Source organism: Cryptosporidium parvum, chromosome 7 (assembly GCF_000165345.1).
Source record: "Cryptosporidium parvum Iowa II chromosome 7, whole genome shotgun sequence".
Taxonomy (NCBI): Eukaryota; Apicomplexa; class Conoidasida; order Eucoccidiorida; family Cryptosporidiidae; genus Cryptosporidium; species Cryptosporidium parvum.
In genome coordinates this window covers 525,464-549,359 of record NC_006986.1, presented here as the reverse complement: position 1 = coordinate 549,359, position 23,896 = coordinate 525,464, and the positions used below count along the sequence as shown (strand labels likewise).

General features: G+C 32.1%; 14 protein-coding genes across 14 annotated transcripts; 8 read left to right on the top strand and 6 right to left on the bottom strand.

Annotated features, from left to right (window-relative positions):
* Positions 1 to 405: 405 nt before the first annotated feature.
* On the top strand, positions 406 to 1,524 carry cgd7_2270 (hypothetical low complexity protein; the record flags this gene model as incomplete). The annotated part of the gene is made up of 1 exon (XM_628399.1): positions 406 to 1,524. The coding sequence occupies one exon, from the start codon at positions 406 to 408 to the stop codon at positions 1,522 to 1,524; it is 1,119 nt and encodes a 372-aa protein (XP_628401.1).
* A 127-nt stretch (positions 1,525 to 1,651) lies between these two features.
* On the bottom strand, positions 1,652 to 2,650 carry cgd7_2260 (uncharacterized conserved protein, signal peptide; the record flags this gene model as incomplete). The annotated part of the gene is made up of 1 exon (XM_628398.1): positions 1,652 to 2,650. The coding sequence occupies one exon, from the start codon at positions 2,648 to 2,650 to the stop codon at positions 1,652 to 1,654; it is 999 nt and encodes a 332-aa protein (XP_628400.1).
* A 240-nt stretch (positions 2,651 to 2,890) lies between these two features.
* Positions 2,891 to 3,556, bottom strand: cgd7_2250 (40S ribosomal protein S3, KH domain; the record flags this gene model as incomplete). Its single annotated transcript, XM_628397.1, has 1 exon — positions 2,891 to 3,556. One exon carries the CDS (start codon positions 3,554 to 3,556, stop codon positions 2,891 to 2,893), a length of 666 nt encoding a protein of 221 aa, XP_628399.1.
* Positions 3,557 to 4,378: 822 nt separating this feature from the next.
* cgd7_2240 (hypothetical protein, signal peptide, possible secreted protein) lies at positions 4,379 to 6,013 on the top strand (the record flags this gene model as incomplete). Its single annotated transcript, XM_628396.1, has 1 exon — positions 4,379 to 6,013. One exon carries the CDS (start codon positions 4,379 to 4,381, stop codon positions 6,011 to 6,013), a length of 1,635 nt encoding a protein of 544 aa, XP_628398.1.
* A 275-nt stretch (positions 6,014 to 6,288) lies between these two features.
* cgd7_2230 (coiled coil protein) lies at positions 6,289 to 8,793 on the bottom strand (the record flags this gene model as incomplete). The annotated part of the gene is made up of 1 exon (XM_628395.1): positions 6,289 to 8,793. A coding segment is annotated over one exon (2,505 nt), but the record flags the coding sequence as incomplete, so codon positions are not given.
* Positions 8,794 to 10,182: 1,389 nt separating this feature from the next.
* cgd7_2220 (hypothetical protein) lies at positions 10,183 to 10,512 on the top strand (the record flags this gene model as incomplete). The annotated part of the gene is made up of 1 exon (XM_628394.1): positions 10,183 to 10,512. One exon carries the CDS (start codon positions 10,183 to 10,185, stop codon positions 10,510 to 10,512), a length of 330 nt encoding a protein of 109 aa, XP_628396.1.
* Positions 10,513 to 10,749: 237 nt separating this feature from the next.
* Positions 10,750 to 11,499, top strand: cgd7_2210 (kinesin-like protein; the record flags this gene model as incomplete). Its single annotated transcript, XM_628393.1, has 1 exon — positions 10,750 to 11,499. The coding sequence occupies one exon, from the start codon at positions 10,750 to 10,752 to the stop codon at positions 11,497 to 11,499; it is 750 nt and encodes a 249-aa protein (XP_628395.1).
* Positions 11,500 to 12,139: 640 nt separating this feature from the next.
* On the bottom strand, positions 12,140 to 12,736 carry cgd7_2200 (hypothetical protein, signal peptide; the record flags this gene model as incomplete). The annotated part of the gene is made up of 1 exon (XM_628392.1): positions 12,140 to 12,736. One exon carries the CDS (start codon positions 12,734 to 12,736, stop codon positions 12,140 to 12,142), a length of 597 nt encoding a protein of 198 aa, XP_628394.1.
* Positions 12,737 to 12,862: 126 nt separating this feature from the next.
* On the bottom strand, positions 12,863 to 13,444 carry cgd7_2190 (putative guanylate kinase; the record flags this gene model as incomplete). The annotated part of the gene is made up of 1 exon (XM_628391.1): positions 12,863 to 13,444. One exon carries the CDS (start codon positions 13,442 to 13,444, stop codon positions 12,863 to 12,865), a length of 582 nt encoding a protein of 193 aa, XP_628393.1.
* A 1,114-nt stretch (positions 13,445 to 14,558) lies between these two features.
* Positions 14,559 to 15,416, top strand: cgd7_2180 (hypothetical protein; the record flags this gene model as incomplete). Its single annotated transcript, XM_628390.1, has 1 exon — positions 14,559 to 15,416. One exon carries the CDS (start codon positions 14,559 to 14,561, stop codon positions 15,414 to 15,416), a length of 858 nt encoding a protein of 285 aa, XP_628392.1.
* Positions 15,417 to 15,853: 437 nt separating this feature from the next.
* Positions 15,854 to 18,214, top strand: cgd7_2170 (hypothetical membrane protein; the record flags this gene model as incomplete). The annotated part of the gene is made up of 1 exon (XM_628389.1): positions 15,854 to 18,214. One exon carries the CDS (start codon positions 15,854 to 15,856, stop codon positions 18,212 to 18,214), a length of 2,361 nt encoding a protein of 786 aa, XP_628391.1.
* A 23-nt stretch (positions 18,215 to 18,237) lies between these two features.
* On the bottom strand, positions 18,238 to 19,626 carry cgd7_2160 (Pre-mRNA splicing factor SF3a. 2xSWAP domain protein; the record flags this gene model as incomplete). Its single annotated transcript, XM_628388.1, has 1 exon — positions 18,238 to 19,626. A coding segment is annotated over one exon (1,389 nt), but the record flags the coding sequence as incomplete, so codon positions are not given.
* A 1,808-nt stretch (positions 19,627 to 21,434) lies between these two features.
* On the top strand, positions 21,435 to 22,101 carry cgd7_2150 (transmembrane protein, putative; the record flags this gene model as incomplete). The annotated part of the gene is made up of 2 exons (XM_001388347.1): positions 21,435 to 21,585; positions 21,629 to 22,101. Coding segments are annotated over 2 exons (624 nt in total), but the record flags the coding sequence as incomplete, so codon positions are not given.
* Positions 22,102 to 22,273: 172 nt separating this feature from the next.
* Positions 22,274 to 23,829, top strand: cgd7_2140 (flap endonuclease 1; the record flags this gene model as incomplete). Its single annotated transcript, XM_001388346.1, has 2 exons — positions 22,274 to 22,336; positions 22,420 to 23,829. 2 exons carry the CDS (start codon positions 22,274 to 22,276, stop codon positions 23,827 to 23,829), a joined length of 1,473 nt encoding a protein of 490 aa, XP_001388383.1.
* Positions 23,830 to 23,896: the final 67 nt, after the last annotated feature.

The window sequence follows — 23,896 nt, the reverse complement described above, 5'->3', positions numbered from 1 at the left end:
ACCTAGTTTTAAAGGTTTTTACACTATTATTGATTCTCCTGCTAGTAGCTGAGCCAGGCCTTTTGTTGCATGAGTTTTGCTCTTTTTTCGGAATTTCCGCGGAGATCTTAGTAGCCTCGATGATATCTGTAATATGTTGATTGCTCAAAATAAGGACAAATCGTTCTTAATATTTAAGCATTAAATTTGAGATATGCAATTTGATCTGAAAATGAATAGGCGCCAAACCATTACTTTAATGTTGTGTGATGTCTATCTGTGACCCAACGTTGCAAGAATATGTTATGAAAAACAAAAATAAGTTTGAATTAATATAGTTTTACACAGTGAATCCTGAAAATTCTATATATCTATATAAATATAGATATAATAGTTTATATTGCTTGCAAAAATCAACCTTTAAAAATGTTTATTATTGAAAGAGCTTTAAGTATATTTACATTAATATACGAAATGGAGGCTAAAGTTGGCTTGGATGAGTCTAGAATTCCGAAAATAGGGCTTGAAAGCTCAGTTTCAAGCCTAAATTCTGTTTTAGATAGCTCCAATAAAAGAACTCCATCATATTTCAATACAGGCTTTATTCCAAATCAATTAGTTCTCAATGCTTCTCTTTTAAATGAATTAAGGCAAGAGCCTTGTGGTAACAAAAGTATTTCCCAAATTAATGGAGATAAGCCAAAGAAATATGATGGTAAATCTGAAACTTCAAATAATAATAAATATTCACGAAAAAACAGTGAAAGCAAAAACCTTGCGAGCTCATCTTCAAAATCCCAAGATAATTCTCGAAATGTGGAATCTGAAGCAGCAAGTATTATAGAAAAGGGGCAAATTCAAAGCGTCCCTAACTTGGAACTTTCAAAAATCGCTTCTCCAAATGTATCAAATGCCCAGACAAGACAACAAAACTATGTTTCTTCAAATTCATCTTCTTTTAATAATAAATCTCAATCCAACTACAAGTCAAATTTTCAAGAGGTCAAAACAAGCTCTAAAGATAAAAATATTCCGGCATCTTCTCCAAGATTTGTGAGAGTTAATACTAATCTTGTGGAAAGTTCCATAAATTCATATAGAGTACAAAATACTGCTAAAAGCGGAGCTTTTCCTGCAACTTCACCACAATCTAGAGTTTACAACAATACTAACGTTCAAGGAACATCCTGGAGAACTGTATGGCCTAATTCAAATCTTATGTCAAATGGAGGAATTGGTGATGCATTAGCATCCCCTGTATCGGCCAAATCGATAAACAAATTCAGCCCCTCAAGTCCACAGCAAATGTTCTCCCCAACTAGCTACAGCCAAATAAGTTCTAGTGCAAAGTACACAGTTACTCCAAATCCATCCGTAGTAAGGTATATTGAGCAAAAATCTGCGGAAGGACTTGCGTCTCCGATTGGGTTTTCGCCTCTCGCCTCTCCAACTTACAGAAAAAATGTGCAACAGAGTAGATCAAATAATAATACAACGCTTCCAAATTCTAATCTCAATAATTTAACATTCAGCTATAAAGGTTGAGAAATATCAACATATCATAGTTATTTTAGGCTTTAAGAAAATATTCAAGTCTAACAATTAATAGTGGATTGAAATTTTATTATATAGGATAACAAATGTTCTAAAAATTAGCTCGCAGGTGTCAAGTTTATACTTTTTTCAATTTAATTCTAGATCTGGCCTGTTGCTTATCCTTTTTCTCTTGATATTTTTTTTGCTCTTTTGGGCTCATTCTGCTTACTTTAATAGCTTCAGATCGAATTTTCTCTCGTCTTTTGGCCTCAACCTTCTCATTTACCCCATTATTATTCATTTTAGAGAATGTTTTTTCAATTTGCAATCTATTGTTGTTTATATGCTGAATTGTCTTCTCTGGAAGTTCTAGAGTTTGAAGAGTCTCGCAAAGAGATAAAATATTTTTAAAAAGATAATTCAAGTTTAAATTATTATGGCTCATAAAATCAATATCATCTTTAGAAGGGACTCTAATGCATGCCTTTAACACGCTTGTAATTTTTGAATAGCTATTAGTTAGCCTTGGACACGTAGTTTGATCAGAGATATAAATATAATTTACAAGCCTTTCTGCTAATTGCGAGGAAATGAACTTTGAAAATGAACCAGAAGTTAATATATACTCAACGCATGCATTGCTGTTGGCATAAACAATGTTCTTAGAAAGATTTATTTTCTTTTGAGAGCAGTGAATTTCTATTTCTGGATAGTCAATTAAAGCACTTTTGAGTTCACCTTTACTACATACCAATAGCATAATTGGCTCCATTTTCTCAATGGGAATTTCAATATACACCTTATCATAGTTTCTTAACAAAGGCTGTAATAAAATTCCTGTAAGTAAATCTTGCCTTGGCTTACAAATGACATTCATATACATAAATGGGCAATTTTTTCTTCCTGTTGCAAAAATATCGAATTGACTCCAGGAATCCAGCCAAAATGATTTTTTTATTAATGCTGATCTGCTAAAATTGGACTCTAAAAATTCTTGAGAAGACTTAAACCAGTTAATTGCGACCTCATAGTTTGACCTAATCCCTCTTAGCAGTACAATAACCATAATTAACAGAACCCAGAATGCTATTAATTCCATCCAATAAATTTCGCATAGCTCTTGTAACCCAATCATCTTACAAACTTATGACTGATCTCGGAGTTATCGTTTAGTGCGCGTTAACGCAAACCAATACACTAAACAAATTGGAAAACATTTCAAAAAGGAAAAATTGGGCAAAAATAAAAATATACGAAAAGGGACTAACAAGTGAGATAAGAATTAAAATTGGGACAATGACTTGATCTTTTCATAGAAAAGACCCTTAGCCTAATTTTGAATAATAATTCTAGTTATGATAGACAACATTCCGTTCTACTGATTAATGGGGTATTCTTTAGGTTCTCTAACCATAACAGCGTCAGGTAGTGGCTTAGATGGACCAGTTTTACCTTCTGGGTCATATGGAAGCATAATCTTTACCTGCACTCCCAATACACCCTGTTTCATCATAACATTACGAACTGCCTTGTCGACAAAGTCTCTGAAAGGCTGACCAGTAGCAATCATATAACCATCTCTGAATTTCATGCTCTTTGCTCTCTGAGCTCTGAGTTTACCAGAAACAATGACCTCGCATCCCTTAGCACCCGATTCCATAACGTGGCGTAATACACCATAGCATGCTCTTCTAACGGCAACACCCTTGAGTAGCTTATAGCGTAAGGACTCAGCCTGAGCCATAGCGCAAAGTCCTCTATTCTCAATGCGTTCAGCGAAAAGTTCGACGCTTCCCTCTGGAAAGTTGAATCTCTTTTGAATAAGAGAAGTTAATTCACGAATTCTACGGCCCTTAACACCAAGAACTTCTCGTGTGCGAGTTGCTCTAATGATGATCTCAGTCTTAATTGGAGTTACTCTTACTTCAACGCCTGCATAACCATCCTCTGCAAGAGTACAAGAGAGGAATTCGTTCAATTCTGCCTCAAATACTCCATCATTAATAAATTTACGCTTCTTGGAAATTAACTGAGGTGCCATTTTAGCCTAAATTTGAATTTTCCAATTTTTAAATAAAACTACCTAAATTCCTGCTTTAAAGAAAATGGGTCTTCCTTGCGTCTTATTCCTTTGTTATTAATTCAATAGAAAAAATTAGTGTTTTGAATAAAAGTATTGAGTTAGCGCCTTTGAATAATTTAAAAATAATGTTATTTAATTACTTCAACTAATTATTCAACTAAATTCTTCAGTTTTCCCCTTTAATTGAATGATCACATAGTCTCTAGCTGCCATCGTCTTATTTAATACACTTGTAGACACAAGACGCCGTCTCAACACTAGTTATTTTTGTTAGGGGCGCTTACTTTTCCTTATTCGAATACTTTGACTAATTTTATAAATACCATTGAGCCCTTACTGTAAATTTGCCATAAATTCCATTAATAATATCCAAACTCTACAAAATTAGCCGTGCCTCTCCTTAATAGTTCTGTTGCATTTCAACAAGGAGTTGAATATTTTGTTCCTTCTCCTAATTGTTTGTATTGCTTTAATGCTTTATTATACGATTTAGTGCGTTAATTTGACTACATTTATATTTATTTGCTCCAAAATATGTTTCAAATAATATTTTTAGATTTTACTGAGCATGTCCAAAATTGTTCCCGCCGCAATCAAAAATACAGGTATTGGATTGACTATAAGGATACTCTTAAATATACGGAAATAAATTATAGGAATAAAGTCTAATTTCTTGAATAGACTTGTTTTAGTCAAAATTGCTCAAGTAGTATCTTTCTTTTTTATAATTACAATATACCTGGAGCTTTTAACAATATAGAAGCAGGCTAAAATGCGAGTATGAGATACAACTCTAAATTAAGATTTTTGACGCCATTTATTGGACTTGTATTATTGTTGAACTTTGCTCATGGAAATCCAAAGACTTCTTCCAGTAATCAATTAAGTAACGAAACAAATGTTGGTTGTAAAGAAAATTTTAAGCAAAAACTTTCCGAAATTTTAAATAGGGGGAAAAAGCCAGATAATCATGGAAAAAATCCATTCGACACATTTTTTGGGATGTTATTAAATGCTGAAGACTTAAAATACTTTGACCCTGAAAATCCAGCTTCGGAAAATAATTCCAGCATACCTGTAACTAGCACTCCAAGCCCAAAAGCTAAAAGGGAAGCTGTTTCTGATGTTAATGCCAGCAACCTGAGGAAGCCGTGTAAACCTGAACAAAGTAAAAGTCAAATGTTTGATTGGGGTACTCATACGAAAGTCTCTCATAGTTTAGCACGCGATAAATTAACTCCAAGAGATTCTCAAAACCAAATAACTCAAACATTCCTCGATTTCTTTAGCGTTATTAAAAAAGGTGGTAATGAAATTTCTAAAAAGAAATCTTACGGGCCAACCTTTAAAGAAATAGTTGTACCAAGCTTGATTAAAGGTGTAAATAACAGTGAATTAGAAGGTGCGACTAGAGGAATTTTAATTAACGAGCTTTTGGTAGAAACTGAAATGGGAAAAGCAACAATACCGAAGAATCGTCCAGATGGGCTTCCATCTATCTCTTTCATTGGAATAGAGAATGAAGTTATGCCTCTCCATGTTATTTACATAAAAGAAGATGATCGATTTTCATTTAAGACATTTCCGAACTTTGTTCCTCCTGATATACCGAAAATTGCTGGTCAGAGACTTAAGGAATGGGTCATTTTAAAGTACAAACAAATTCACGACTTTTTAATGGCCAAATCAAGAGAAGACTTGGACAGTAAGTCCTTACTAAAGTCTTTGAATAATTATGGAATTTATTTTGCTATTGAATTCAAGGATGATGCGGTTTGCTATCTTTCAGAGGTGACCAGAAGCAATTCCAATTTGATAAAGAATAGCAATAGCAATGATAAAACTCTTGTTTCGAGGGTAAGCCGAATTTTATTCTCTAGGCTGAGACCATTTATTTCATTCCAATCCACCTTTATTCCCCTTAAAATGAGTGAATTCCGCTCACTATCCTTCATTGGTTCGCCTGTTTTAATGAACAGGGCGGATAATGAAGATGATTTATTAACTCAGCAGGCTTTATTCTACTGGTCAATTGAAGCTGAAAAGTTTTTAAATGATTATAAAAGAAAAGACCATGTTTGTAACGAACGTGAAATTTTCTCTAATTCTGAATATAAGCAGCATTGTATGATATCTCCTCATGGAAAGAACCCAAGAAACCCTAATTCTTATAATAATGGCTTTATTACCACTGTATCCTGTTTTGGATTACATCCAGAAGGTACAATTGTATTATTTTCATATAAATCTCTCTTTTCACTTAGGGTATGTCAAAAGGACGGTAGTTGGAGTGATATAAAAGTTCTCTCCGACCAAAATAGAGCAACAGTTATATTTCACAAGTGTCACTCCAGAAATAACAATAAAGAAAGTTTCTATTCTCGAGTTTCTACTGCTTCATTTTTTGAAGATTAACATGTATAAAATTCAATTCATTTCGCTAATATAAAGTATTATTCATAATTCCGATTAAATTGTTCAGGACTGTTGAAACTTTTTTTTTAAATTAACTATTTCGAAATATATTCATACAGAATAAATGATTTCAACTAAAATTAAATAATTTTTAGGAATTAGAGGTTTTAGGTTTTAATGTTTTTACTATTTTTGTATAATTTATTTGATTAAATAGCTTGAATTATAATTATATCCGTTTATAATAATCACAATGATAATTAATAACATTTAAGTTATTTTAGCCTTAATAATTTGGTTTTACATTTTTGGCAGGCCCCTTTTGTTTTATTCAAAATTAAATCGAGTGTGGACCAGCTTTCACAGGAATAACAAAGTATTTCTTGGTTGAAAGATGATAATGTGGATGCATCTGTTAGCGCAAGTTTTTCAGATAGCGAACAGATATGCTGGCTTAATAGAGAAATTTGTTCGTCATAAGACTGCCTGGTTACTTCAATATCATCATTCAGATCATTAATTCTATGCTGCAATCTAGTTACAGTATTTTCGAGTGTTTCATTTGCTTCTCTAAGTTGAGATTCAAAAACTTCATGAATATATTTCTGAGGTTGGTTTCCGCACTTTTGTTTCTTCAATTCTGATATTTTACTGGGTTCTGAACTTGAATTTACAGGAATTATCTCTGTAGATGTCAAATCATTTTTAAAATCAGACTTATGATCATTTAAGTTTGAAGATTCATTTACAGTATTGAGTTGGTTCATTAGATTATTTATTGTTTTAAGATGTTCATTTTTACTTTCCTCAAGTTGCTCTATTCTTTTATTTAGAATATGCAATTCCGGAAGTGTTATCTTTGGAGGGGCAGCTTCGAGTTTGCTTTTCGTTTCTCTCATATTAATCTGTAGTTCACTGAGATTATTGCTACTTTGACAAGTTATTGATGGATGTTGATACAGTGAAGAAACCAACCTCATAAATAATTCTTTATTGCAATTTAGTAAGCAAAATAGATCAACTATAGAATCGAAGAAGGAGCTTTTTATATCTTTTGAGGTTTCACTGAAGAATGGATGAGCGATATTATCTGAGAAAAAAAGTGACTCAAAAATCCTACAGGCATCGTTTAATTCTGTTGAAATGAGCTCAATGATATTTTTTATCTTAAAATTTATTTTTGAGTGTAAAATTTTCCTCATGGATTCTAATTCAATTATTTTTTTGTGAGAATTGATAAATGACTCGCTCAGAGATATATTTTCATCTTGTAGAGTTACATCTTCTATCAATATTCTCTTCACGAAATCAAAAAATTGTTTTTTCTCTTCTACTTCAACGCAAATGTTATCAAATTGATTTTTTATTTCTCTTCTCAATTCTATGAACGCAACATAAAATGAATTTGTCCGTAAAGTGTGTGAGTAGATTAAGTCAGGTTTTCTTCCAAGATTTAGAGCAAAGTTAAAAAGGCAATTGAGTTTGGGTAAATACTTTCGTAAATTCCTAATAATAATAAATAATCTTTCGATAGCTTTTTTGTTTTCATTTTGAAATTCAAATGCTAATTTTGATCCGGATAATTTATGAAATTCCATTTTAAACGCAATAATTTGTAAACTTAGTGCATTTTTAATTGACATCATTGCGCTTATTGACCTTTCAACTAATATATCTTTGATCTCTATGCTATTAAATTGATCTCGATCGTTCATACAACTTAATGCTGATTCGGAAATATTCTGCTCCAAAATGAATCCGTTTTGAAAAATTACCCCGGAAAGATCTGTTAAATCTTTATTCCCTTCTTTAAGAAGAATAAGTATTTGTTTGTAAATACGCTCAGTGATTTTGTCTTGTAAAGAGGGCTTTGATATATAGCAATTGATGTAATTGCTCCAGTTTTCAACAACAATTAATATCTTTTTGAGAAATTCAGAAACTAAAGACTCTAACTTAAGAAAGGCAAAACAATTCTTTTGTTTGCAAATATTTGCCCAAGATGAATGTTCTTCTTCTAGTTGTAAAAGATTGACTCTGGGAATGAACTTTCTCATAATATTTAGCTTAATATTAATAGTGTTTTCATTCTGACAATTGTTCTCCAATAATTCATTAATCTTTTGGCTATTAACCTTATCTTTTTCTTTAAGCTGTTTTATTTCATCTATAATGCCATCTTCGTTTCCCCTCTTTAGCTTTAATTCATTAATCTCTAAATTCAAATTCTCTATTTCATTTTTAAGTTTTTCATTATCAGCAAGATGTTCTTCAATTGCTTTTTGATGTTGCCTTTTCAAATCAAATTCTTTGATGTGTAGCTGTTCATTTTCGAGAATTTTTAAATCTAGTTCTTCTTGGAGAACTTTAACTTTCTCTTCCAATTTTTCATTTTTCTGGAAGTTCATTATCACCCCATTCATCGGAAGCAACCCTGTTAAAATCCCCTGTCCGGTTTTACCATTTGGACAAACTGGTTGATCCTGCTTTGTGTTTCCATGCGATTTAAACTGTTCTAGTTGGCATACTATTTCTTCTATTTCTCTTTTTAGTTGCGTTTCTTTGTATTGCGAAGCATCAAGTCTTGAAATACATTCTTTATGTGTATTTTCTAGCTCTTCAAAACTTACTTTTAGACATTTATATTCACTCTCCTTAGTTTCTAATGACTCTTTTAAAGCTACTGTTTGTTGCTTTAGCTGTGCGTATTTTTTTCTCAACTTTTCATATTTGGACTTCAAGTCTAATTTTTCTTCCATTTCAAAAAAATGTTCAAAGCATTATTTACTTAATTATCTTTGTAAATTTAATCCTGCAATATTATTTCTTGCATATACAATACCCCTATCTATTTAAATCTACTACTTTCCTTTTATTTGCTGTTTATATTCAACCTCTTTACTATATTATAAAATCACAAAGCATGCCACTATTGTATTGGCGCCACGGCGGGCTAATGATTGTTAGATTTATGCATGTATAGGCTAGAGAGTGAAATTGCAGAGCTAAGATAACCTAAAAATAATGTTTATATAGTCTGGTATCTTCAAAAACATGAATTGTAGAATTGCCCCGCTGGTTTTACTCTACATTCTTGGTGAGTTAAGTAGTTTGATTTAATATCAATAATATACTTTAAATAATCAGGATTGATATTTTGTAATGAAACAAGTGAATATTCTAACGAAAAAAAAAATGAGAATTTCAAAACTAGCCTTGCTGGTTTTAGTTTATTAGGGCCTGAGTCCAAAATTGATTTTGAAGGTGATGAGCAAATAAATGATTACGTAAAACAATCGAACACTATTTCAAAGATTGATCAACCTGCCACAGGAAAATCAGGATTTTTTTCAATTTTTAAAAAACATAATGCATCAAAGCCACTAAGCGATAATAGCAATCAACAAACTGGAAAACAGCATAGGTCCTTGAAAATGGTCAGTCCAACTTTAAATTTACAACAAAGACAATTTAAAGTCTTTCCTTCAAATAATGAAGAAAAATCAAATTATGTTAATCAAAAAAAATACGCTTCCAAAGCAATTAATTCAAATCAAGATAAAAGATCTTTTAATCTTGTGTCTTCAACATTGAGCCTAGGTGAAGATCAAGGAGTTCAAGTTACTGATGGGTCACGCCCTTTAGATATAAGACTTGTAAGTATACGGAAATCTACAATATATTATTAATCGCTTTCATCAATTCAGGAAATTCTCGAAAATGAAGATTTTGTTGAAAGAGAAAAAAATAGAATTGCAATTGAAAATGCATTTAGGAAAGAAAAGACTAAGGAAAGAATAGAGGAACAAGAATTTTCAATAATAGAACCAGAAGAAGAACAGATTCAAGTATGGGATGACACACAAATATATAAAAAGGTAAGTTTGTTTTTGTTGAAAATTAAGAATCTAGCTAGAAATTTTATATTAGATTGAACCTGGAGAAGAAAGGATATTGAAATATCCATATGAAATTGGTAAACCGAGGAAAATAGCAATTCGTAGTCATCCTGAACTTAAAGGATATCAACAGAGTGACATAGATTTGTCAGAAATGAAATCGAGGCAGTTAAAGCATGATCAGGAGTTAGAGTGTAAGTGGTTATACATTATTAGATTTTATTTATACTCTTGATTTTAGTTATTGAAACTTCTCAGGAAGCACAACATATGTTCGAAACAGCAGGCTCTCCATTTAGAAATGTAAGAAAAGGAGTTAATGACCCATTAAATGATGAAGATATGGCAGTATTAGATATGCCATTAGGGTATACTCCCGATGGAATCAGAGATATTGTCGAGGAGTACTTCTGGGGTGATTTTCCCATTTTTGATTATGAGCGCGATAGAGTGAATCCTCCTGATTACTTAGCTCACTTTTTTGAATTGGATTCAAATACTAAAAATATTCGGAGTATTTTACCTCTACATCGCTCAAATATATTGGAACCTGAGGTGAGTATGATCAGTTTATTATTTTTCAAGACTAATACTTTTTAGTTAAAAGATCTAATTTCAATTAATCCGGGACCAAAGAAAGATGTTAAAGTTTTAATCGCGGAAAGAAGAGATTTACTCACAGTTAAAGATAGGCCTTTTTCACTGACCAGATCGATCTCTAAGGGTTTTAAAAATATTTTTTTAAGAAGGAAATCCAGGAAAGCAAAACAAAAGTTTCTCTCGGATCTTAAAAACGCAATTATTGAATGGTCAAGTGAATATGATAGCGAATTTCCAATGATCACCTTCTCTCCAAACAAATACATTTCTCCAAAAGCAATAAAAGAAGCTCTTAATAGTAATGAAAATGAAAATATGAATTTAGATCTAAAACAAAGATTAGAGTTCATTGAGGAAATGCTCAAAAAAGAAGATGCTCCACTTCCGGGAGACTCTCAACTTTTCAATATTCATCTTTCTAGGCAATTGTTTCCGCAATTAAAGTTTGAAGATATTCCTGATATCAAAGGAGTTCCGGTAGAAGAGCTAATTATTTTATCTTCATCAGGAATACTACCTAATATGGGTGATTTTGAGTATACTCTTAATTCAATCAGAAACGAACTAATAGAAGCTGAAAGGATTAAAGGTAGCTTTGAGGATCCTCTTGATTCTAGATTAGCAAGAAGGCATGTACTAATTAAAGAACTTCCTCCTATATCTGCAAATGATGATGAATTAGTGGAATGGGAAATGGAACAAAGAGAGAAAATGCTTCGAGAGGAGTATGATGAACATAATCGTCGTAAATTTAAACTTCAACTATTGCCATTAGATAGATCATCAGATGTTCCAAATTTAAAATTAAAATCCCCAGATAAGAAGATTGGTAAGATTGAAGTTTCAGATGAAGAAGTTCAAAAGCTAAGAAATTATGAAAAGTCTATGTATCCTGAGTTTATTAAAAAGACAGATAAATTAGCTAGAGAGGTTAGTTCACTATTTCAAAATAATATCTTTTACTCTATCATTTTAATTTTAGGCTGAAATAAAGAGAATTGCGCATGCTATTGATAAAAAAGACCAAGTCGAAGCTGATTTAAAGACAACGCCAACTGCATTCAAGAAAAAAATCTTACTTGGCTCGCCAAATTTCATCTCTGAAGATGAAATAAATAATCCTAAAAAGGATAGCAAAACTAAGAAGTTAAAAAGACCTCACACAACAGCTATGACCCATCTAGACAAAAACTTTAGGGAGGCCATAATTGATAGCTCTAAATTTAACTTTGGATCAAATTCAGAGTTTGGTAACAATATGAATGATTACCTTAAGGTTGATGAATACTTACAATAGCAACAAATACAAGTAATAAAATAGTTCAAATAACTAAATTAAAAGAGTTAAGAACAAGACATACCAAATTTTCTTTAGATCTATCAATTGCCAAACTGCGTCTTTTTTATTAGAAATAGTTATTTTTGAAAATAGAGCTTCCAAAGCAATAGTATAAATAATCTTTAGAAATCATCACAATAACTGTTAAACACTGTATTTTACGTAAAATTACAGATTAAAATAACAAAACAATTAAGAACACTTTATATTTATAGAATTTAAATTTAGCTCAAATTGTGAATTTAAAGAGTAGTTTCATTAATCAATTGAATTTTCGTATTTAGAAAATTACTCATTTCCAGAACCATTTGTAAAATTAAAAGTATTCATCGCAGAAACCGACACAGAACTTGAATTAATGGAAAACTGAATATTTGAATAATTAAATTTTTGAATAACTGGTAAATGTTTATTTGCACCATCAGGTGAATAATATTTTTTAATGTATACAATTCTTCCAGTGGGCTCTACTTCTTGAGATACATTATTATTTTGATACTCATCTGTGCTTTCTGAGAATTTTGGTCTATGAAATATACTTGGGTTTTTTCTTAAATCTTTCTTTTTGTAAATCAAATTATAAACAGCATCGGTAACAAAGAGTGTAACTTCCTCTTCTTTTGAATTCGTAACAACAAGCTCTATCATATTATTTGAATTTAAATTGTAATCCAAAGCATTATTCTCCTCATATTTTATATCGCTACCCTCTGCATTTTCCATAAGTTCATCTTCCAATGATGTACATAATTGGGCTCCTTCGAATCTAGCATCAGTAGTAAGTATTAAATTAGTTTTCACCTTCCAAAATAATTCGCTTTCTTTCCCCAATGAAGTCGAAATTGGGTAAAACAATAGGATGAAATAGAAGAGGATTGAACGCATAACTAATCAATTTCTAGTTTTTATGTCGTAAAAATAAATTTATTAAATTAAATTTTTTTGCTTGATGCAGCGGGAATAATTCTTGAAATTGGCACGAAATATTAGTATTTATAAAATAGTAATAAATTAATAAGAAATATCTTCCCAATATGATTTAACTAATCTGGCAATCTCATCGCATGCAGTTTTTAAATCGTCATTAACCAACTTATAAATGTTTGGATTGCGATTAATCCTCTCAATTTCCTCTACAGAATTTTGCAACCTAATCTGAATTGCCTGCTCTGAGTCTGTTTTTCTCTTTCTAAGTCTCTCTTCCAAGTCCATTTGAGACTTTGGAAGAATTCCGATGTAATATGCCCTATCACCAAATGATGACTTTTGTATTTGCTCAACTCCCTGAATATCGATGTCAATTAAACAAATCTTTCTTTGATTAATGATGTCTTCTATTGCTTGCTTAGAGGTACCATAGAAGTATTTATGTACTTCAGCATATTCGACAAAACCATCCATAGATATCATGTTTATAAACTCCTCGTTTGAGCAAAAATAATATTCTACCCCATTAGATTCTTTTCCCCTGGGGCTTCTACTAGTATGGGAAATTGAAAACCCAAACTTGTCAGGAAACTCTTGCATAAGGTGAGAAATCAAAGTTCCCTTCCCCACTCCGCTCGGGCCACAAATGACTAGAATATCCTTCATTTATAAGATTAGAAACAAGGGCTATTTGATAGCTATTTTTTACAAAGTAATTACCGACTTTTTTTAAGCAATTTAAATTAAAATTTGACTATTTTACTTTCGCTTTTACGTATTATTAACAACATTTTGCCATATTACTTAGCTTGGCGCCGGTCTTTTAAGATCTGTAGTATCGAACCAAATTAAGATGATCAGTGAGATAATACATATTTGACTCGATATAAATTAAATTGAAACAGGATCGAGTATGAAAAAGAAATATTTTGATTACATGGAAGAGCTAAAGCTCTATTTTGGAAGAAAAGAAAGTGATCCGTTTCATGTATTAAAGGAAATATTAAAGGTAAGATATTGAATTATAGCACCAATTATTTGCTTATTGATAAATAATTTGCTCTTATTTTGTATAGAGATCTGCTAGCGAAGAAGCTATACTATTTCAATGTTCAAAATATTTAGGGACTATATTGGAACTTACTGAAGTTATTCTAGAATCTTTTCAACTACAAGGCTTCACTCCTATTGAATTAAAGCTCCTATCCGAATTATCTATTTTGCTGGGGATAATTAGAAATATATCAACTATTTCTTTTGAAAATAGAAAGATAATTTCCAATTCTAAGATATTCAAAAATTTGAACTATTTTATATATATTAAATTCCGGAATGAAGAGAATACGGGGCTATTAAGCCTAGTTTCATACGAAATTTTAAAAGTATTAGAACATCGATCCCCAGAAGGCTTGCCCTATAATGCTTATCATTTCAATGAGTTCTTGCTTCTCAGTTGCAGGTTTCTACAGATATTAGCGAACATTTCTATTGACAGTGACACAGATTATCAAGTAAGTAACAAAATAGTTAGCTCGTATGATTAATAAAATTTCAGGAATACTTGTTTAAGACAATATATCCATTTGGTTGTATTAATATATATTTATTTGAGCTTATTTCTTTGTCTCTAGGGCATTTGCAAGGCATTAATATTGAAACATCTACTGTTGCATGCACATTTCATCTTATTTACAATTTAATTAAAAACAGGCCAGTTACTTTGGAAGAGATTATAAGTAAAAAAGAACTATTTGGATGTTTTATTTTTGTCGCAATTTCGATGTATTTTAACACACTGAAACATACGACTATTCAGAACTTAAAATCATCAGAATGGATATTCTTTTTTTTCAAGCATTTGCTATCCGAAAATCCATGTACATTTCGTGATTTATATTTTTATAAACATTCCGAAGAGTCTACTATCGAATGTGATGCTTCACTTATTTACCTAACAATGCAGGAGCCTTTTGTTAAATTATCAATGTTAGAAAATAATTATATAGATATTTCAGATGCGAAAATAACAAAAGAAATTATTATTCTCCAAAAACTCCTTTCGACTTCTATTATAACTGAACACGAATTTAAAGACTGTTTGCTTGAAATTTGTGTTGAAATAGAAACTAATCCTAACTTGAAACAAAATGTACAGGAATTGGTTGATAAAAATATAATATCTCAAATTTTCCTTCTAGATGGAATCTTCGATACAATTCTTTCAGAATTAAAAGTGGGAGTTTCCTATTTAGAGCAATTTATTAATCTTCAGATTGAAGATTGGTCCTTAAAATCGGAAAATAAAAATTTAGTAAAGTTCAGCATATCAAAGCTTGGTAATATTAAAGGATGGGTTTCTGTTTTAAGAATTAGTACCCCTAAAGATGAAAGTAATATTGATTTCTTTAGTAAAGTCAATATTAGCCTTATAGACTTGCTGAGAATCATGCTAAAGTTTAGGAGACATTTAATTTGTCCCAATCATATTATAGTTGAAGAGATAAAAGCTACATGGAAACTAGTCAGCGAGGAAATCTCTATGGCTTCAATTATTCAAGCAATTTCTACAATTTGCTATGGGAACGTTCAACTCCAAAATTCATTCTCTCAAAATCAAGATGGTAAGTTTTCAATATAATTTTAGACCTCTTAACTTTTCCTAAAGGAATCAGCATGTTAATTGAATGTACAACTATTGTTGATGAAAGTCACCCACTATTAAGAGAAGCTGCAGTTTTTTCTTTAAAGTCCATAGCCATTAACAACCCCAAGGTTTCAGAAATCATTATGAAATATGGAAAAAATGAGCAGAAAAGGTTATAGCATATCTATGTTTTAATTTATGTAGTCATTTGAAAAGAATAATTTATTCAATGCTTTGCTTTATTTTCCTTAATATCAATTTATTGGCGCTATTTTGAATGTACAAACTTCCAATTGTAAATTATTCATATAATAATAGAAATAAATTTCTCTTTCGGTTTAGAGGAAATTTTAGTAGCACAAGTTAAATCTAAGTGAGATTAACTTGCTATTTTTAGCAAATTCCATTTAAATAGAAAATTTTTGATCAAAATGGAAAGCTACTATTACTCTGAGATTAATGAAAACGAACTTTTGGATGATGATCGTCATAATGATGAGACATTTGAGGTAGGCGAGGTAGGCGATGACTGGGTTCCATCAATTACCCTGAATCATTTTGATATAAAGCAAGAGTACCAGGAACGGGAAGGGGCAAACCAAATGAAAAGGCTTGAGGAGCTGATGAAGTCAAAAACGCCCTTAACAGTAGAGGAGATAGAAGCAGCGATGATGAATCAAGATTTTTTTAGGGAACAGGGATCAACTAAAATCCAAGAAGAGTTACACCAACAGAATTATGCAGATTTTGAGGCCGAGCAAAATGTGAGACGTAGTCGAGTTAACTCAGGCTATTCACACAATAAAGGCCAACATGGATCATCATTCCAACATAAACAAAGAAACACAAGTAACCAACACTCCTCTTCTAAAAGGAACGATGATAGAAGCTATTCTGGAAGCAGAGGCCATAGAGGAAGCCACCAAGACATTTTAAGCCATGAACAAGACACCTCTAAGGAGCCCGAGCCAGTTCCTGAAATTCCTTTTAGTAGCTACATATCTCCTTTGACAAAAACACATATATCTGAAATTATCTCATGTAACTTATCATCTCCATCAAACTGGGATCACTCTGGTCTTTCAAATGATCCATCAAGAAACAATAATCTAATGGCCTCGAGAGATTTTGATATGATTTTAAGGATTCAGCTTCAGCAAATGGCGGAAAGGCCAGAAATTCAGTCATATTCGTCTAAGTGGAATAGGAGACTACTTGCTCGTAAGCATAATCTTCCCTTAGGTAATAGTGATTCTTCAGAGGATAAAGATCAGTCCAAATTAAATACAAAAGTAGGACAAGAAGCTGAAGATAGATCAAAAAATAAATTGAAAGAGGGGCAAATTGCTGACCAAGACTCTAATAGAATTCGCAAATTCGGAAAATCCACATATTCAACAGTCAGAGGAGCTAGGGAACTTATAAAAGTTCACAACCTATCTAAGGATGATAACTCGGAGATGAGAGACGAAATAAACATTGGAGAAAATAGAGACCAAATAAAGAATTCTATAAATGGAGATTATTCATTTTCAACAGGAAATGCACATTATCAAATGCTTTCAAAGCAAGTTTTTGAAGTTCTTCACAGCAATATTTTTAATTCTCCTGAATTTGGGAGTCAAGATGAGAAAAAAGTTCAAGCACCTGGACCACTGGTTTATTCTATTATAGAAGCAGGTAATGACCTTTTGCAATACGTTAGTTACTTTGATGATGAAATTGAAAACTGTCCAACTGGGCACTTACAGGCAAGACTTCGTCTCGATCAGGAATTAAGAGACACTATAGACTTAATCTTTCAGCTACTATTTGGGTTTTCAAAGCACTCTTTTGGTGCGTCAAGTGTGGAAGATGCAAACTATAAAAATGGAGAGCATTTTAAAGTTTCTGAGATTTCTTTTGCAGAAAGAAATATTGCATGCTTGAATGCTAGACGCTGGCTTTTAAACAAAATCCTCAATATTAGGAAAGGAAGATACTTCGTGTTAAGTCTATTCCATATGCCTCATATTAGTGAGAGTTACATGACAGTTTTATTAGAGTCTATTATTGCCTGTAACGATCCAATTATTGAGATTTTTAGATCATCATCTATAATTCTGCCTCCATTAATGGCTCTTGTACCCAGAGCTTTTAGATATCGACAAGGCCAGGATATTTTGGCACCTCATGATGGCTTTGGATACTCTGGAGATATTGATAAGCTTGTTGATGACTGGAGAAATATATATGGAGGAAATGACCCATATGATGAAAAATATGTTACTAGAGAAGACTTGATGGCCAAAGCAAAGTTGGGGGTAAAAATTCTGGAAACTACAGCACTTCTTGCAAATAGAATGATGCAATCTAATAATTATAGAGATACATCTTCTCTAGTCCCAAGCCTTTCAGCGCTTCTTAAATACTATAATCAGGAGTACATTCAAAGCCTTTTAGGAATTTCAACTGGAGTGGTATTTCTTGCTCTTCTTTACAACTCAATTTCAGTTGTTCCCAGGCAAATAGATGCTTTAAAACAAATTACAAGATTACTAGTGCTAGCATTCACAAACTATCTACTTGAGAAGGACTCAGAAAACTCTCCAATAATGCCTATTAAGCTATCACCTATTGCTCTCAAAGACTCTGAACCAGTTGTACTTTGTGTTCTTCAAAGGTCAACAAATGACTTAAATCTTAAAAATATTCTTATGAGCTCAATTTCTGATGTGGTTGGAGTGGAAAACAACGATCATTTTATTTCAGAATTACAAGAACTGATAGTTAAGGGAACATCAAAAAATTAGCTATCTAGCTCTATAATTATACCCTACTGAAATTTTTGCTTTTTATTTTTTTCTCCATTCTCTTCAAAGCCATGGGTTCCTGCTACAGCTTCTTCAATTGTACCAAAAAGATCGGGACGCTTTGTAATAAATGCGATGAGGTTTTCTTCTATATTTGAAGATGCTGTTAGGGCGGATTCCTGCTGCGCTCTCTGAACTAGCTGGTCTTTCTGTTGCTTCCATTTTGGATCTAGCAGTAAAATCCTCATATGGTTTGAAATTTCCTCGTCAGGTATCAATTGGCCTGTAATTGGACATCTGTACATTTTACCTTTCTTTTTTTGTTCTGATTTAGTTACAAGCCCCCTCTTTTTTGGCACTCTAACATAGTTCTTAATTATTTTTATATTCTTAAATTCCTCTTCAAAAGCATCATCATTGTTTGTATTATTTAATTCATCAGAAACATTATCATTTATTTGTTCTTTCTCAATCACTAAAACATTAATCTGTCTCTCTTCATTTTGAATTTCACTTTCTAATAGATCATTCCTATCATTTTCATTTAGCATGTCTAAAGAGGACTCTAAAACTAACTTTGAAAGCATAGAAAAATCAACTGGTTCAGGAAGATCCAAATTCAAATCATCAAAATCAACTGTCTCAACGATGTTAATTGCGACCCATTCCAAGTCTACATGATCCCTGTTTTCTAATTCAAGTAAGCCACTGTTTGTTTCAACTTCCTTCTTTCTCCAAAGACTATTCTTATAGCAACGTCTAAAAATTGCCTGTAGATCCTCTGACTCATTTTTCATTCCCCTCAAATAACTCTTATTTGGAATTAAACAGAGTGAATAAGCCTCAACTAAATCTGCAAAGTATCCAAATAATGCGTGCCCAGGTTTCAAAAAGTCAAACTGAGGGTTGTTTGACTCTCTAGCAGTCAAATCTGATAAAAAAGATTGTCCATTCCTGGCCAAATACATTGCTGTAATTTTTATTACTGACTCATCCTTTATTGAAATTATAGGATGAGAAATTGTATATTGATCCTTCCTAGGCTCTTCAGGCTCCATAACAGCCCCTCCCATGAACCCAAAGCCTCCACTGAAAGATGTTAACATCAATACCTCTTTTTCCGCAATTATTTGCTTCTCTTTCCTACTATTCATATCCAATATTGCCCTCGGGATCGTAGGCCCACTGTTGTCAATAGAAACTCCATTCTTAAAATCCTCAATTCGCTTCTTGTAGTACAAATGAAAGGGATTGTCCTTATTCAAAAATGTAAACTTAATACTCCCTGATTCACTAAGTATTCTCGACTCGAACTCCTCCCCATTCTTCGCCACAAAGCTGGCAGTCTTGTCAATTGTAGCTCTTAATTCAAATGGAGGATAAATTAAGCCAACTTGATTACTCATGTTTGCTTATTCAGTTTTCTGATAAAACTATACTTCATAAACTCTAACATAGTAAAAATAATGATTCAAACCCTTTTGGTAAATCTAATTTTGTTTTATTTATTTCTACATTAAATATATCTAAATAAAATCCCGCGATTTCCCCTTTTCCAAATATTTGCGCAGAAAACGATCCTTTAACTCCAAACTGTTGTTAAACGTTCACAACATCGCCGGCACAAGTCAAGTGGTACAAAAGCAACAAGGCTAAAAAGACTTTGCGCGGACTCACCCAACTGTCCAAGCTGAGGACGCCCACACAATTCCAAAAACTACGAAGTACTGGCACTAAATATGAATTAGAGATACATTGGTTTTATCGAAAAAAACGTATCAAGTAGATACGACTTGCTGGTAGAGGGCGAACCTAAACCCTGCCAATTCAGGTGGGTTGTGAGCATCCAGCGAGATTTAGTATTAGCACGGCTAAAGCAATTTTAGTTTATTTAACCAGCTAAGTCCAGAATTAGGGACGTAACTAGCTACGAGGTATAACTTGCCAAAAACCCCCGCTATAAAAGTTTAAGTCGGTTTAGGTTATCGGAGATAAATAATACTCCGAGTCGAGCCTGTTAAATATAAAATCGAAAAAGTGACGAAAGAAATCATAACTTTTGGGAGACACCAGTGTGAGGAGAAATTAAATAAGGTTAACTAAATTTAGCGCACTATTTAACAAATCATAATTGGTTAACATATTGTCTCAATGTGTGGGGTTACCGGTTATTAAGACAATGAATTGGACAAATTAATGCTTAAAATGTCAAATGCAAGTATATTCGGCGAATAGAAAAGAGGTGAAGTTAGATTGGAATATTCTAGAGTTATAATTTTCTAAACCCATACTATCGCAAAATCCCTATTGGTCTTTTTTTTTCTTTTTTTTTTTTAAATCAAAGTGTTATTTATTCGTAATTCTTTTTTTTTCAGTATTGCTTTCATAATAATCTCTAACTATGATCTTCTGCTTTAGTTAATTTTTTTAAATTTTGTCTTAATTCAAACAATTACAGTAATGCTTGAGATAAAGTACTTAAAGAAACTAAATCTAAAACCTAAAAATATAGACCAAATGATAATAATGCAAAAGTGAGCCCTAAGCCTAAAGTAAGTGATCCTGCAAATGAAACAATTAGTTCATCCTTTAAACTTCTTTTTAATCTTGGGAATCTGAATTCATATACAATGAAAAACGATATAAATACCAGTGCTGGAGAATAAAACATAAATAATACTTAACCAAATTTTTAAAAAAATACAATCAAACTTACAAATAAGCGAGAGAATCATCGATATTGGAAGAAAACTTTGAGTAGAGACGAATAATGGAAAAGGCTCTGCCTTAAAGTTGCTGTGCATTGTTTAATTTCCACAATAAATTATAATCCCTAAAATATAATTAAAACTTTTGTGCAAGAAAATTACTACATAAAAAGCGTTGCCGCAATTCGATTTTAATAAAATGTATGGTTTGAATGATTATAATTATTAATAATAAAGATTATCAAATAAGCCGCAAGCTACTTATTTGTTTGCGTGCATTGCTAACCCACTTTTTCTCCCTTATTAATCATATTGTTGAATTCCTAAATATATTTTGAACATTTTATTTTTGACCTCCCCTCAACTACTTGGCCAAATAAGATTAGAGTAATTAAGGTTAAATAGTTTCTAAAATACCTATAAAACTATAGTATAACAATTCCTAAATATCTATTGTAGACATAATTTTTAATGAACCTAAACTTATGAAGGCTTTTCAAAGTGCTAATATTCAGGCAATAATACTCTTTTTGATCATCAAATGTATTAGGGTGTATTCTGCAATATATTTTTATGTTCAAGAAGGTACAGAGAAGTGCTTCATTCAAGAAGTTCCTAAGTCTGTTCCAATTCATGTAAAGTATGAGAATGTGAATAATTTAGGTATGTTTAATCTTAGTTTTTGGGCAAAATATACTTTCTTTAGGTATTGACTGCACAGTTATTTTCAAAAACACTGAAAATATTGAAGTTTTTAGTAGGCATGTAAATGAAAATGACCATAAAGGTAGTGTTGCATACCTTCCAGAAGTAGATGGAGATCACAAGGTATGCATTAGGTGTGACTCTTCTAATTGGTTTAAATCAGAACAAATGAAATGGATACTTTCGATCGACACAGGTAACATAAGTGAGCATCTTGACGTGGACTCAATTGCAAGCAAGGATGAAGCAAATTATGTGGAAGAATTTATTAACTCTCTAATCAGCAAGGTAAATAACCAAGTATCCGAAGGAGAATATGAGTTTGAGAAACAGGAGATGTTTTTAAAGCAAGCATTGAGTGTAAATAAAAGAATTGTAATATACTCTATAATTCAGCTAACATTAGTATCAGTTATTTCATATTTTTCAATCATTCATATGAGGAACTTCCTTAGGAAACAGAGGATTATTTAGCGTCTATTTTTTTCATTATTTCTCAAATTATCCTTAAATTTCACTCACAACTGTGAGGGGGAGGGTGAGTGAAATTACATAAAAGTGGGAAATTATCATTAAAAGTGTAAATATTTAAATAGGCTGTAAATTAGTCTCTAATAATTATATTTTAATCTATCTTTATTTTAATATGGGAATTAAAGGCCTAACTAAGTTTCTTGCAGATAATGCTCCGAAAAGTATCCAACAGCAGGTAAGTTGAACATTTTAAATAGACTATATTACAAAGTTAGAGATCTATATTAAATATTACTTCTAATTCCTTTAATTTTATAGGGAATCGGCTCCTTGCTAGGGAAAAGAGTAGCAATAGACGCTAGTATGTGGATTTACCAGTTTTTGGCAGCAATTAGAGAAGGAAGCCAGTGGGGTAACTTAACCAATTCTTCAGGTGAATCCACAAGTCATATAAATGGGATGCTTTCGAGAACCACTAGACTTCTAGAAGCAGGAATTAAACCTGTATTTGTATTTGATGGTGCTCCCCCAGAGATGAAGAAAGATGAACTGACAAAAAGAGATGAAAGAAGAGAGAAAGCACTTGCTGAACTAGAGAAAGCTCAAGAAATTGGAGATGAAGAGCTTATCAAAAAACAATCTGTTAGAACTATACATGTAACAAAAAAGCAAGTAGAAGATGTTAAGAAACTGTTGGGTTTTCTTGGAATGCCATGTATAGATGCCCCATCAGAGGCGGAAGCACAGTGCGCAGAACTATGTAAAGATGGTCTAGTTTATGGAGTTGTCACAGAAGATGCAGACTCTTTGACATTTGGTACGCCAATCCAAATAAAACAATTAAATTTTTCAGAATCTTCAAACAAAATAACTGATAAGTCGCCAAGCAAACAAAAAAATGGTATGCAAATTATAAAGCTATCTTTGATCCTTTCTGAGCTTGATATAAATATGGACCAATTTATTGATCTTTGTATCTTGAGTGGGTGCGATTATTGTGGAACGATAAGAGGAATAGGAACAAGTACAGCCTATAAATTACTCAAAAAATACCATAATATTGAAAGCATTTTAAAAAACATTGATCAGACAAAAAATCCTATACCAGGAAACTTCGATTTCTCAAAGGTCAGAGAGCTCTTTAAGAATCCCCTAGTATCAAAAAATAATCAAATAAAAGATTTGATTAAGTGGTCAAACCCCAAGTATGAAGAACTTATGGAGTGGCTTATAAAAGAACAAAATTTCAATGAGGCTAGAGTCAATAGCTATTGCGAAAGAATCAAGAAAAGCAAAAATAAGACTTCACAGACATGTTTGGATGGCTTTTTTAAGACTGCATCAAACGAAAGAAAAAACACTCATGAAACTCCCTCTAGGCCACCTTTATCAGAAAAACAAAAGTCAGAAACTCGCAAAGAAGTAGATTCTTCTTTGAGTTGTGATAAAAAGAAGGTTAAAATAGAAGAAACGAAAATTATTAGTGAATGGGGAGCTCCAGTATCTAAGAACTTGAGTAGTCAAGCTGAAAAAGATCTCGCTGAAAACAGTTCTGAAGCTCCTAATCAGTCGAGTGAAATCAAAGTGAACAAGATAGAAGAAAACAAAGATTCTGAATCTTCTACTGTTGAGAATACTCCTTCATTACAGACTAAATCGCCCGAGCCTACAATGAGACCAGTTAAAAGAAAGTTAAACAGATTAATTAGTGAAAGCGATGAAGATTAATTTATTAACTATAGAAGATTATTATAAACTGAATATTAAAATGTTGCTATAATACTCAAATTTTGAC